Source organism: Chamaea fasciata, unplaced genomic scaffold, assembly GCF_029207755.1.
Source record: "Chamaea fasciata isolate MVZ Bird 193981 ecotype frontalis unplaced genomic scaffold, bChaFas1.0.hap1 SCAF_6, whole genome shotgun sequence".
NCBI lineage: Eukaryota > Metazoa > Chordata > Aves > Passeriformes > Sylviidae > Chamaea > Chamaea fasciata.
Genome location: NW_027094091.1, coordinates 30,854,128 through 30,869,540, shown reverse-complemented (window position 1 = coordinate 30,869,540; position 15,413 = coordinate 30,854,128). Strand labels below are relative to the sequence as shown.

Sequence of the window (15,413 nt, the reverse complement as noted above, 5' to 3'; positions counted from 1 at the left end):
GTGGCTTATCATGTATCTTACACACACATACAACTTAATCTAACACTTTTAACACCTCTCCCAGAATACTTGTGCTCTACTGTATCAGCCAGATTTTTCTATACACATACTTATTTGAAAAGCAAGAAAAGTAGAAACATTATTTTGAAGTACAATGATAACAAAATGCCATCTCTTTCACAGGTGTAAAAACTCCTGTTAACAATTCTCTGTTTCTATGAGAATAAGTCAATTTAGATATCAGATACTGCAAAATGCTGAAGTTTTCTCCCTTTCAGCAAAACAAAGACCATTGCTTTAAAATACTAATATTTACTGCTGGACATCCAAAGTAATTTGACTTTCCTAAGACCTAAGCACATTTTCTACTGCATCCAAATATATCCATCTCCAACACATGAGGAAATGCACACCAGCATTCTTGGGCAACTCCTCCAGCTTTTTCTCTGCTACTTTCAAGTAGGGCAGGCCCATAGGAATGAACTACAAAACAAGAGGTCTTCCTTTTTAATTGAGTAAGGGAAATAAAACAGACATTGGGTACACAGTCTGCAGTTTAAGAGAGATATTAACATTTATTTCAATAAAGACTGTAATTGGGGAAAAGAAGGTACATTTGATAGCACACAAACATGAATCTGTTGTTTTGGTTTTTTCTTCTTTTATTTTCTTCTTTTCTTTGGTTGGTTGGTTGTTTTTGTTTTCTTTTTTAAAGCAAGATCCAGGACATCTTACTTGCATCCTATATGTATGTTGTATATATTCACTTTGCCCTATTTCAGAAAGCTGCCTTTAAAAATGATGCAAACTTGTCTCAAACACAAGTGGTATGTTAGGATGGCACAGTGCATCAGGCAACATTGTCTGATCCTCACTGATCTGCACCAGGCCAGGAAACAGTAGAAGGACATAAGGGATTGAGCTCATTTACATTACTAATCTACAAGCATCTTAATGCAATTCCTTTGTTGACTTCCGTTTATTTCGTATTGGATTTAGGAAGACAAGAAGTACAGATGCTGACTCTGCTGTCTTTGCTTTAGCAGTTTTCTGAACCAGGAAAGTACATGCCAGACACTTGAGAATATGGCCTACTGCTACCATCCTATGGTGTAAAATTAGTCAAAGGATTGGTATGCAGTCATATGAAATTCCACTCTTGTTCTAACTGCTGCTGATCCCACAGGAGGCCAACGGGAATTAAGGCTTAACCTATGTGCCATGGTGCAGAACACTAGCTTCACAGAAACAGGTACCTAAAGGATATTTTTCTAAGCAGTAACTCTTAAGACTAAATAGAAATAGCAAAATTTTAATGTATTTTAGCATCCCTGTATGATTCTAAGATTAGTCTATGCATAAATGGAATGTATAATATATATACATGTACACATTCAAGGAATCTGAAAAAGAACCCAGAGAAGTTACTGCAGTCTCCCTCACTGTAAATATTCAAGAACTGTCTGGGCTCAATCCTGTGCTCTGGGATGACCCTGGCAGAGCAGGGAGGCTGGACCAGATGCCCCATTGTGGTCCCTTCCAACCTCACCCATTCTGTGATTCTGACAACTTGCAATGTAAGTTTATACATAATGTGCAAACAGGAATTTTATAACACTCAACACTTATTTGATAAGTAGTCTCACTGGTGACCTCAAATAATTAAAAATACAGAAAAATTCAAATCACAAATTCGCACTCTGATAACATTATTGATTTAATTACTTCACTAGTTGCATTTACCTGGATGATAACACTATAGTTTCCTTTTGAGAACACTGGAGGATTATCATTTACATCAGAAACATCAATGTTAACTGTAGTTGTGTTAAGCTTAGGTGGGTTCCCATTATCTGAAGCTTGAATTGTCAAAGTATACCCTGAAATCTAAAAATTAATAAAAAAAATTAAAACATTTACTGAAGAGGAAACAAGTAACAAACTCAGATTTTGTTTTACAGAAGCATTATTTTAGCACAACTCCCAGTAAAGCTTTCCTTCATATATTTAATCCTTTCTCTTCCTCCCGAAAGTGCTGCTACAAACAGATGCTTGCACTTTATTATAGTTATATTAATTTTGGAACATGAAATGATAATTTACAAATAGAGTAAAAAAATGGTGTTCATCAATTATGTATAGGTAAATTAATCCCAGCTGCCCTAAAACCACAGAAAACTCACCTTTTCTCTGTCTAGAAGCTTAGTCACTTTTATTTCACCCCTGGTGGGGTCAATTGTAAAAGGATTTCCTTGATTGCCATCTATAATTGTGTAGTGAATGTGGTTGTTGGAAGGTCCATCAGCATCATCTGCCATAACCTAAGGAACATCACAGTCTCATTTAAAACAGGTTGAAATAGACTCTAGCACCTTCCAGAGAAACTCAACCTGAAGATGAGCTCTTTTGGTCTAACAAATTTCATAGTTCAAAGAAGAAATGCAATCTCAATAGGATATACCAACATCACCTTATTTCCTGAATTTCTTTTGAAAGTTAAGCCACGGTCTCATGAGGAGAACATGAACATTTGACAAAATATTATCTACTTTCCCACAGCAGCTGAAGTCCCTACTTCTGAAACTTTTTTAAAGTAAATTTTCAATTCACTCAGTGGCAAACATCTATTCATTGATGTTCACCTTCAAATCAATACTTATTCCTTCAAAACTGAAAGCATGATCATCATGACAGAGTATTTCAAAGTAAAAAACCCAATACATACTGTAATAACTGATTGTTCAAGCATAGCATCTTCACTGATTACTGCAGTGTAAGTGTCTTGGCTAAACACTGGAGAATTGTCATTCATATCCGTGACATTAATATTCACTGTTACAACATCACTTAATGAAGGTGTGCCTCCATCTGTGGCTTCCACTGTCAAGTAGTATTCATGAGAGCTTTCATAATCCAAACTCTCAATGACAAAAATGGCTCCTAGGGAAGAAGAAAAAAAAAAAAGCCTCACACAAAAACTCTGCTACTGCTGTAGTATTATGTGTTGCAAATTTTTATTTTGACCTGACAAATACTCAGCTTCTTCAGGGCTTGATTTGTCACTGTAAAGCTAGAGCAACCCAGTGAAATGATTATGATTTACACATGTAAGCAAAGAGATGCAAAGTTCCTGCCATTACCACAAAAGATTCACAGTTTGAAACAACCTGGCTTACATTTTGTAATGTGAGTTTTTAACTGACTAGTTAACATAGTGCAGTCTCTACCATACACATTGTTTTGCTGGATGAGTTTTTCTGGAGCCTTTTTACTCATTTTGAATATGTGAAGTTTATCTGGCAAAGTACTTATATACCTTAGTACCGGCATGTCCACTGGAAGAACTAGAATTGTAATTTACACTATCCTAGTACAATTAACCACTAAACTATTTAACTAACTACTAAAAGTAGTTCTAATTCAATTAGAATTAACTTTTGGGTAGAGATCTTATTAAAAACAAAAAAACCCCCCACCAAACCCAAACAAGTTTACCAGAAAATAGCTCTAGAAAAAGAATGATATAAGTAAACAAAACTAAAATTGAGGTGTTTATTCATTTTTAACATAGCAAAAAATTCTCAACATAACCTAAATAGTCCCTGAGACTAAATCTGACTATTGTACAAGCCTAAAATCTCCACTGTCATGCTGGATATATGGTTGAACATAATATTCCTATTCTAAGCTCTCTTTAATGCCATATCGAACTTCTCTAGTACTGCCTTTGTGGACCAATGATTAGTCTTCCCAACCAATTTTATTTCTAATCCTTCTTTTACCAAACATGGCATTCCTTCTGATTATATACTTTCTGTGGAAAGACGATTATGTTTCTCATTACAGATCTATATCTTTCCACCTGCCTGCCTCCAGAGTGGGGAATTTCCAGTTAGGAAACCCTTACTCTTGCCAGATAAATGAATCTAATCCAAGTAATAATCCAATAAATAGAAGCAACAAATAAAGCCCCTATTCTACATTTTACTACACTCCTCTAGTAAGCATGCTGCAAAATGGGTGAAAAGACTGCAGCAGCAACTTTACAGCCAGAATGATGCATATAGATTGTACATAACCTGGCTGAACTAGGGAGGAAGTCAGTAAGGCATTGTGCTTGCTCGGCCTGAAGTAGTATATTCACAGTTGTAATCTCTTACCTGTTGTTGAATCGATGCTGAATTTTCCATGTTCGTTCCCACTGACTATTGAGTATGTGATTTCAGCATTGGCTTCAATGTCTCTGCTTGCAGCATAGATCTGGAGAACTTCAGTTCCAACTAAAATGTCCTCTGATACACTTGCACTATACTCCCTATGCTCAAATACGGGTGGATTATCATTAATATCCAAAACAGAAACAATAAGACTACTTGTTGAAGACAGTCTTCTAGGTAAGCCTTCATCTGTAGCCTTCAAAGTTAATGCGTACACAGCTTGTAATTCCCGATCCAAAGGCTTCTCCAAACGAATGATTCCAGAGAATTCATCAATAGAGAACTGCCCCTCTGCAGAATTCACCAGTGCATAATGGATTTTACGGTTCAACCCTGCATTTTGAAAACAATTTTCAAGTATGAAGCAGCCCTTAAAATATTTAACAACAGAATAATCCATCTGATAGCCACAGAAATAAGACATGCATACTAAATATTAACATTCATGTTAAAAGTAAATTTCAGAAAGAGTTAAAGTCTCTTGTGAAGGGCAGAATTACTTCCAAAACAAAATTAAGCTAACACTTCACTGCAGTGATTTTCTGCCATACAGAAAACATGAACCATGGTTCTGCTTCAGTTACAGCACTAGTTAATATGAAACAATTGTTAATATAAATGTAATTAAAACTTTAGAACCACAGAATCTGCTAAGCAAGCTTATAATAACAGAGAAGGATATGGGAGAGCTAGGCTGCATCAATTAACTAGACTCAAACCCAGTAGGTTTATTTAAGCATCATGCCCCAAAATTAACAAGAGCGTAATTTCTAGCAACATTTCTTCACAAAACAAACAAAAACCTTATAGATTTTATGGACAAGTATTTTGGTCCACCTGAGCCTTGAAAACTAGTGAAATATGAAAACATCTGTCTCTTACCTTACAAATGAGCAACCTAGCTTTATCATAGCACAAAGCAAGTCAGTTGTTTTAGGAGACTGAGGCAACTATTAATTAGTAATATTTGATTAAGAAGTTGACGAGATGTGAAAATCATACACTTTTAAAAATACTTTTGTGTTGTGTTCTTTACAACAAAGCCTATGAACAAACTCCTTCTGATGTCATTTTCAGTTTATGTTCATTTAAATATTTGTAACTGAACAATGAAGACAAAGAGACAGTAAAAATCTTAACAGCATATACATAAAACTACAGCTAACCATGGTTTTCTTGATGGTATGATCATCGATGGCTGGCCTGAGAAGCACACATTCAAAAATCCATGAATGCCCATTTACATGAACAGATATAGCTTGATAGTCCTATTACTTACATCAAGAGTAAAAGGATGAACCTAATCAAACATAGCATTAATACCTTATGACACTAAAAATATCCTACATTTTGTCTCTCCCCCATCACCTCTTTTCTGCAAAGATACTATAGGGGTGTCTTCCAAGCTACTCACACATGAAAGTCAGGTGTTAAATTATTTAGTAGACCAAAATATATTTTTCAGGAGTCTAATGGTAATAGACTGAATGGTACTGAACATCTGTTGTCAGCTCTACTGAAACACTTGACACTTCTCAGAATTAAACTACAGAAATAATACTGTAAGTCTGAGAACATAATGAAAGTATCAAAGAATGCATACCTGCATCTGCATCTGCTGCCTGCACTCTTGTCAAAAGGGTTTTAGGCTCTGTGTTTTCAAATACTGTAATGGAGTAAGTATCGGTTGTAAACTCTGGGGCATTATCATTCACATCTTCCAGAGTTAGGATAATGTTAGTTTGGCAGAATCTTCCTCCTCCATCTGTGGCTTTCACTAGAAGATGATAAACTGCTTGCTGCTCACGATCAAGTGCCATTAATGTTTTTAGTTCACCTACAAACAGCATAACACATAAATTGATGCAAGTTGCAAGGCTTAAGTACCCCTAACATGTTTTCCCCTAGAATCAGAAAAGCTTAACAATAATTTTCTTCTTTACAGTAATTTCATCAGTGGCTAAGTCAACAGCTGTACTGTGTTAAAGAACTCCACTTTGGGCAAAGCATGTAAGTGACCTGCCTTTTCAGCTTGAAAAGATTAAGAACTAAAATCCTTTATTATTTTTCTAATGCTCTTGAAACAGAAATTAGCTAAACTCTCTGATAGTGCAGGCAAAAATCGATGTGTGTTTGTGCAAAGAAAATTAAAATACTAGAAAAAAATGCAAGGCTAAATGAATGTCTCGTTTTTCTGGGCTATTTAGTTGTATTCCTTCCCTACCTATAGGTATTTCCTCCTCTAACATTCAATGAAGAAACACAGCTATTTACTATAAGGTCTTAACTGCTACTCTAACATATACTTTCTAAAGTGACAGAAAACATGAGAGGCTACTACTATCTGTAGTCACTGTCTCCTTATAAACAGTTCAAAAAAATATTACGAAACACTTCTTGTGAATATTCTAGCCCTAAGAAATTCTCAATTTCTGTAACAACACAGTAACACATCACACAGATGACATTCAAATTTGAAAACAACCCCCAAATCCATGAAGTAAGGTCCTTCTCATCTGTCACTGGAAGTTTTCTAATCTCTTCTACTTGCATTACATTTCTGCATTCAGCTTATTCCGTTTTTTCTACACTGTTTACCTTTCTACTGCTTGTCTACTGCAGCCTGCACAGTACAGGATTTTGGCAATAACTGTGACCTATACTATAATACAGAACACACAAACGTCATGAAAACCAAAGTGAAGCAAGTTAAAAGTTAATTTCATTTATATTTTTGACTTAATCTCATTCCAGTATAACTGGGGGCACTTCTGGTGTTTGCTATGGAAAGGAAATTTGTTGCTCCATCAAACCTCATCCCATTTAATTTTTCCAAAACAAAAGATGGCAAAGAGAATCTGAATGAAGATATGTTCTGTTACAAACCATTATTGCTACTACTACAGTGAATACAAAGAAGAGCAAAATTAATGGCATACTTTTATTCCAGTCACTTCAGCATGGAAGTTTCTGGCTTCAGGGCAATTACCCTATTTACACTTTACTTCCTCATATATTAAAATACTTGCCTTTTGCCTGACTTCATTCAATATATTATTAGTATTTGTGTAGTAGAAACTCACATTTTAAACTGTTGTACAATAAATCAATCCTTAGTGGAAGTTTTAACGACTGACATTTATGTCTTAATGTAATAGCAAAACATTTTATAGAATGAGGTGACTGGAATCTTGTATAATGTATAAAGTATTATTACCTGTGTCTGGAGTGAGTCTGAATTTTTCTGCTCCTGTGCCATGCAGTGTGTAAGTAATTTCTGCATTGGAACGAATATCTGCATCTGTAGCAGACACCTGCATTATCAGTTTGCCAGGAAGGGCATCTTCAGGAACTGAATCAGCATATGAAGTCTGCAAGATTTCAAAGTTACATTGAAAAACTAAACATACGAAGTAAGCAGAGCTTGGAAAGTGAAGGGGAAGAAGGAACAATAGAGGAAATAATAGTCTGTTTGAATGTTTGGTAACATACAATGTGAACTGGATGATTAAATAACTGAAAATTAAGAGAACTTATGGCTTTCTAATTAATTACTTCACATTTATTAGATTTAGAAAGGTATTTAATACTGCAACAATAGGGACTTTTGAACATAACTGCATTGCTCAGAACTCGAAACACTTGTAATTGATTAACTGATAATGAAATGTGTTCCCAAAATAGGAGTTATAAATTTTTGCTAACTTAATTTTTATGTCTTTTGGTGGATCATCTTTTCTAGGTCTGTTTTAATCTGTAAGAAATTGATATCTACCCTTTTATTAACACAAAAGCTTCTAGAATAAATTAAAAAAAAAAAGGATTCAGAATTTTATGGCACTAAGCACTCTTCTAGCTCAACCATGTCAAGAATGTGCATTGCATTAGAAGCACTAAGCCTTGTAACACTAAAATTAACAAAGGGGAAAATAAAAGGAAAAAAAGATGAAAATACTGACTTGCCAGTGCGTATAACTGCAAACATTTACACAGAAGTAATCAACATAAACATTAACTAGGAAGAAGAATCCTATGTTCACTGTATACTTGTTTTTCTTAGTACAAGAGAAGATTTCATCGTGGTAATATCAAATCTGTGTTCAACTACGAAAAGTCCAAAAGAGGCAATAACACATCTCGCATCTTTCAGGGGCTATCTTCCTGAGTTTTTTTTATTCCTTATTTTTCATGTCCATTTTTGCACACTATAAAATCTGGTCAGGTAGACTGCTTTATAACAAGAAAACATTTATGGCTTAGAGATTTTTGGTGCTGTTGACTGCAATTGCAGGGTAATGTTCCAGTCTTTTCAACTCTTTTATGCCAGGAAATACACACATATTTCAACTAAGCAATGGGATTAATCTTTCTTTAAAACTTTGCTTCTCTCATAACATAGAATATATAAACGATGATGGCTGCAGCTTAAAAGATTTCTTTTTGGAAAAGTATTAACACAGGAGAAATTTACTACAATTCACCTTACATCTCTCAAATACCCACTGAGTATCAATGAACTGCCTTTGGATTTTTAAAAAATCTGTCTGTGAACTATCTTTTATTTGACAGCATTCTATCTTAATAGTCCCAATTTTTGTTACTAGTTTAAAAGGAATAGTTATTTGTCAGTCTCCTGAGAAGCAATTTCAGAGAAAATGTAAATTTTATGTTTGAAAGCAGCTGGCAATGGAAGATACAAGACTCTGCCTACCTTTTCACAAACAGGGCTATTATCATTAGCATCTAGGACTTTAACCTCCACCACAGCTTTAGCTGCAAAGGTCCCATCAGTAGCGGTAATATTTAGAAGATAATTATCCTTTTCTTCCCTGTCCAGAGGCTTTTTGACATAGACCTTCCATTCATTCTGTATATTTTCAATAGCAAACTGTCCCAAAAGATCACCTCCTAAAATACAAAAAGAATTAATTATTTAAAGATGGAGATTTCTACTGTTACTCTATCAAAATTAAGGTATAGCTTAAAAAAAAAAAAAAAAAAAAAAGGCAAAAAAGCAGCCACTCTCTGGCTTTATGAGGAAACAGCTTCATTTCCCGGGTAGAAACTGTCAGTAAATGCTCACACAACCAATTCAACTGTGGCCAACAGAATACATAAAATAATGTAGAAATTCATGTGGCATTATAAAAAACATCATATCATGATATATGCTAAATAAAAACAATAAATACTCCACTGGAAATCAACAGCCTACTATTTAGTGAAATTTCTTTCATTTCTTCTTTACATCATTTATGTATAGTTTTTTTAATTAAATTCAATGTATAAATAATACAGAGAAAGGCATTTTAAGCAAGGCACACATGAAACAAAGCCAACTCAAACTTGTTTCTCCACTGAAGTTTTTAATATTCATATTAAGACACACACATTCGCTCTTTGCAGCTCTATGGTTTCAAACACTTTCCAATCTTTTCAAAGATTAAGTTGTATCTCCCATCATTCCAGCACCACTCAGAGGATTATTCTGACATTACCCAAAAATATTTACCTGTGATATAATAAAAGACTTGTCTATTGGTTTCTTCTGTATCAGCATCTGTTGTACTCAAGATGGCAATCACCCCACCAGGAGGGTCATCTTCACTGACTGTTCCTTTATAAATCTCTGCAGTGAACCGTGGAGGATTGTCATTCACATCTGTGACAGTAACTTCAACCACAGCCATAGAAGACAACTGAATTTTTTCACCCCGGTCAGATGCAACCACTGTGATTTTGTATTTGTCTTGTTTCTCATGATCGAGTTCTTTTAGAGTGGTAATCCAGCCAGTTTCCATGTTTATGGCAAAAGAATCCAAGATGTCTAGCTCTTGAGAAGGATCCAAGCTGTAAGTAACCTGCCCATTGAGTCCTGAATCTAAGTCAGTTCCTTTAACCTGTATGACTCTTGTTCCAGCTGGTGTGTTTTCTACAATGAATGCTTCATATGGGTTGGACTCCAAAATGGGTTTGTTATCATTCGCATCTTTTACTTGAATGCTTACCTCTACTGAGGAAACAACATTATAATCCTCACTTGTATACTGTGCTTGAACTGAGAACTGGTACCACTTAGTTGTTTCATGATCAAGATTCTTCTCAAGTTTCAACTCTCCAGTCTGTCGGTCAATCACAAAAAAATCATCTCTGTTGCTTTCAGGAGTGTTCCCTTTAATCAGATTATATACTATAGTCTGATTATGTTCTGCTTTGATAACATCTATCACAGTTCCAATTGGAATGTCCTCAGAAACAGTATAAGAATAAAATGGTTCTGAAAATTTTGGAGGAGGCACTTCTGGTGGGAGTATTCTAGCAGAGACAGGAACAACTGACTCTTTTTGGGGGGATCCACCATCAATTGCTCTAACAAGGAAAGTAAGAAACTCATTTTCCAAACCAATTAAGCTTTCTTTTGTAGTAATTATACCAGACAATGAATCAATTTCTAAATTTTCTTCTACATTTTCAGACTCTGCTTCAATAGAATATGTGATGTCTGCATTTGTACCTTCATCAGCATCAGACGCCCAGATTTTAATGACCGAAGTACCCCGTGGAACATCAGACCCAATATTTACTTCATACTCTGTTGCTCGGAATTGAGGAGCATTATCATTGTCATCTGTAAGAATTACATTAACAGTACAGAAAGCAACTTTCCCTCCTGAATCTTTCGCCATTAAACTAATGGCAATTACTTTTTCTGCTTGTGTTTCCCGGTCAAGCTTTTCAGAGGTAAATATCTGCCCTCTCTCATTTGTATAAAATCTGTCTTTGGCAAAGTCATTTACAATGTAGTAAGTGATATGGCCATATGTACCAGAGTCTTCATCTGTTGCTTTAACTTCAGTAACCAAAGTATGCAATGGAGCATTTTCAGCTAGTTCAACCTCATACTCATTCTGGCTGAAAACAGGACTGTGCATGTTGGCACTGATCACAGTTATATGGACTTGGGCAGAGCTTCTGAAGACGCCATCAGAAACTGACACATTAAGATTATAATGTGACTTCAGAGTCTGTCTGCGTAGGTTTGAGATGGTGATAATGCCAGTTTTACTATCAATCACAAAATTCTTCTGATCATTGCCTGTCAGAATGGAGTACTCCAGTTTGTCAACATCTGAACTATCTGCATCTGAGGCTTGCACACATGTCACAAAATGTCCTCGAGGAGCCAGTTCACTAATTTTGGCATCATAAAGCAATTGGCTAAAAAGAGGGGGGTTATCATTGAGATCAGTTACATCCACAGTTACAACAGTATCACTGCTCAAGGGCAGCATGCCACCATCTATGGCCCTAATTAGTAACTTATGTTGCTTAATTTGTTCATAGTCCAAAGTCCTCACTGTAAGAATGAGTCCAGTGCTGCTATCTATGTGGAAGTAGTCATGACTTTCACTATCATCCTCAACCAAGTGATAGGAAATTCCCCTGTTGGTTCCAGAATCGGCATCTGTAGCGCTCACTTGTGCAACAGATGTTCCAACAACAGATGCTTCAGAAAGTGTTGCACTGTAAGACTGCTCTGTAAACACAGGAGGATTATCATTGATGTCTTCCACTATAATGTCTACAAACACATCAGCATGTGCCCCATTTAGGGAGTCAGTTGCTCGGACACTGAGTTTATAGGCTGGATGAGACTCAAAGTCAAGAGGGGCAACAACATTTATAACTCCAGTGTTGAAGTTGATAGTGAACTGATTGAAAGGATCTCCACCTGTGATGCTGTAAAACACCTTGAGTCCTTCAGGGCTGTTTGCTTGTATGTGTACCACAGGACTGTGGAGCTGAATGTTTTCTGGTATTTCTGCACTGTAGAAAGGCTTTTCGAACACTGGCATAGCTTTACTCATAACTGTAATTGGGACTCTAACTTCAGCTGAAAATGCAGGGTCTCCTCCATCTTTTGCCACTACTGTTACCAGGTACTCCTTATTTAGTGTGTCTGGTTCAAACTTCTTCTTCAGGGAGATTTCACCAGTGGGATCAATTTGGAAATGTTCGTGATGTTCTTTGAGATAGTAATGCACCTCTCCATTTTTGCCTGCATCTTTATCTACTGCTGTCACACGCTGAATAACATGGCCTGCATCAGAGTCTACTTTAACAACAGCATAATATGGAAGATTGACAAAAAATGGAGCATTATCATTTACATCTTCTACTGTGACTTTAACTACAATGTGTGCAACAACTGATGGTTTATTTTCCTCTGTCACTTCCACGAGCACATCAAAAGATTCTTGCTGTTCACGATCAAATGGTACTCCCGTTGTTGAAAGGACTCCTGAAGTCTGGCTTATTTTAAATCTGCTGTCTGGATTTAGAATATGGTAAAACAAAGGCCTATTTATTTGATTCCCTATAGCAGTAACAACAGCTATTGTTTTTGCCTCTGTGGAATTCTCCTGCACTGTTGCAGCATAAGAACTCTGTGTGAACTTCAGCTGGCTTGCTTTGCTTTCTTTCACATTAATTTTTACAGATGCAGTGCTTGCAAATCTGCCATCAGATGCTCTCACAGTCAATTCATATCTGCTTCTTAACTGAGTTGTGTTTTGTACTGTTACATCTCCAGTCTTAGGGTCTATTGAAAATTTTTCTCCAATGTTGCCTTCAATAATGGAATAAATTAATTGGGAAAAAATGCCTGAATCTGCATCAGTGGCATTTACACTGATGACTTTCACGCCTTTGTAAGTTGGAACCAGAACGGATGTTTCATATAGCTCCCTTGAAAACACAGGAGGGCAATCATTGATGTCAATCACATAAATAGTAACATTAGCTGCATATTCTGCATACAGACGTGGTATCCCCGTGTCATGTACTTGCACTGAAAAGTGGAAAATATTTGTCTCCTCATAGTCCAGACTCATTACTGTCCGAATGGCACCAGTGCTAGAATCAATGGCAAAATACTGGCGGACAGATGGTTCAACAATTTGATAAACAAGCAAAGCATTAGATTCTTTATCAACATCTGTAGCTCGAATTACTAATGGGATATTCTTGTCAGTCAAAACCACACTGTTAATTGAAGCTGATTCACTGATGAGTCCTGTATATTCAGCCTGCATAAAAACTGGTGCATTGTCATTCTCATCCCGAAGATGAATCAAAACTGTTGTATTACTGGACAAGCCAGCCATGTTTGTTCCTTGCACAGTTAGAGCATAAAAAGGCAAAGTTTCAAAATCGAGCATCTTCTGAGTTACGATGACACCTGAGTTGGGGTTGATAGCAAAGGCATCATCTGTATTACCATCTTTTATTTCATAAACTACAGAAGACTGACTGTATGCTGTAACCATTCCAACAAAACTGCCAACGTTGGCACTTTCACTGATTTCCGCAGAATATTCTTTGGCTGTGAATTTTGGTGAGGCATTATCAGAAACTGTGATGAATATGTGCACAGAGGTCACTTCACTCATTGGAGGATGTCCTTTATCTGTAGCTTTTACCATTAGGTTGTATTCTTCCTGGTTACTACGATCTAATTCCTTTGCAATTTTAATCATACCCAAAATGGGATCAATAAGGAAGGAATTTCCAATATTCCCTGTGAAGAGAGAAAAAGCAATTAAGAAAGAGGAATACAGAATTTAAGTTATGACCACTTATTTAGCTCTATACTTAAAGAGACATAGACAGAACACAAGGACTATGGAAGTTTCTTAGTTTTGCTTGATAAACATCTGTTAGCCTGTCCGGAAAGTTTTCTGTAATCAAGAGCTGGCAGTAATTCTAACTTTACTTGTGGAAATACTGCATAAAATATAGTTAGTAAAGCCATCCAAACCTTGAAAATAAATGCAAAAATTTTCTTTTAAAAAACACAAATATCAACTGTAGCTGAAAGGAATTTATATTCAGAAGTTTAACAAACTCTTGTGTATCTTAATTGTTTATGCAAGTATTACTTCAACCACTGCTTCAAAAACAAACTTTTTGCATTGGACAAATAGTTACCTGTCTCTTAACTTCCTATTGATACATAGACAAGTTATTCCCTGTGATAGTATTAGAAGAAAAATATCACCTGCTGAGAAGAACCAGCTGCCATTTAATATAAACACTTGTTTGCTACAAATTTTGAAATATACAGATGAACTACACTGCATACAATACTCTGCTCACATATTAAATATACTAAGATTTAACATTTTACTTACCTAAAAAATTACATTACTTAAGCCATGATCTGAGCATTAAAATAAAAATCATTAAAAACTTCTGAGTTCTGCACACAAGTAGGCAAGAAGGAGGTTTTGTGTTTTGTTTGGGTGTTTTTGGTTGGGTATTTTTGGGTTTTTTAGAGGAGACTCTAAACACAGTGGCATTCTTAGAATATCCCATTACAAATCTAAGCAGCCATTACAAGCATTTAAGGAATGTTCCTTCCATTTGCTTAAAACATCAATTATAATGATTTAATCTCCTAGTAGACCACAATCCTATAAAATAAACCTTACAGGTCATACATTTACACCTACAAAAAACTAGAAGAAAGGAAGAGAACAGCATGTTACTTCATTCCAGACTGCAGGCACACGCATTTTTTTCTTGCCACTTTTTGGCATTCATAAAACAAGCACTAACAAAATGGGAAAGGCAAGAGAAAAAATTCTTGGACGTTGGTGTCCTGCTTAGTAAATATCGTATTTTCAGAAATGACAGAAAAATCTCATGTAATTTAAGCAACTTATGAGACACTCAAAAACATTCATTCTTATCAGAGTGTAATAATCAGCTTTGTTTTAATATGGTGTTAAAGTATGCTTTATGCTTTTATGCTTTATGAAAACAGCACTTCGGGGAAGAAAAGGAAAATATTTATAGTAGATAATTCCTATCCTTTACACAGAAATTTATGCAAAATAATAAAAAAAAAATCTGCATATATCACTTTGTCTGGAACAGTGAGTAACTTTTTGCCTGTTGGTGTTCTCTTTAATATACACTGCCTTATGTTTGTTACTGGGATTGTTATTTTAAATTATTTTTTATCTTGAAAGCAATACTTCACATAAGAAATGAAATTTAAATAACTTTTACTAGTCATGGTGTCTACAAAATTCAGGACCTTGATAATGGCAAACTTGTATTAATTCAGATTTAATGGACTGAACCAAAACCCACTTCTGTCTGGTAAGTGAACTCAATCAATGTCATTCT

The 15,413-nt window shown here is 35.6% G+C and overlaps 1 protein-coding gene across 7 annotated transcripts in view; it reads right to left on the bottom strand.

The window, feature by feature from the left end:
- The window catches only part of FAT1 (FAT atypical cadherin 1), a 103,143-nt gene that overhangs the window by 17,791 nt on the left and 69,939 nt on the right, over positions 1–15,413 (bottom strand). For all 7 annotated transcript variants that reach the window (XM_066185853.1, XM_066185856.1, XM_066185857.1 and 4 more), the window contains exons 10-17: positions 9,730–13,797; positions 8,929–9,125; positions 7,435–7,588; positions 5,821–6,054; positions 4,161–4,550; positions 2,726–2,940; positions 2,184–2,321; positions 1,744–1,887 (exon numbers count right to left, since the gene is read on the bottom strand). In XM_066185853.1, the coding sequence (XP_066041950.1) occupies positions 1,744–1,887; positions 2,184–2,321; positions 2,726–2,940; positions 4,161–4,550; positions 5,821–6,054; positions 7,435–7,588; positions 8,929–9,125; positions 9,730–13,797 (5,540 nt within the window). The remainder of the gene's footprint in view (positions 1–1,743; positions 1,888–2,183; positions 2,322–2,725; positions 2,941–4,160; positions 4,551–5,820; positions 6,055–7,434; positions 7,589–8,928; positions 9,126–9,729; positions 13,798–15,413) is intronic.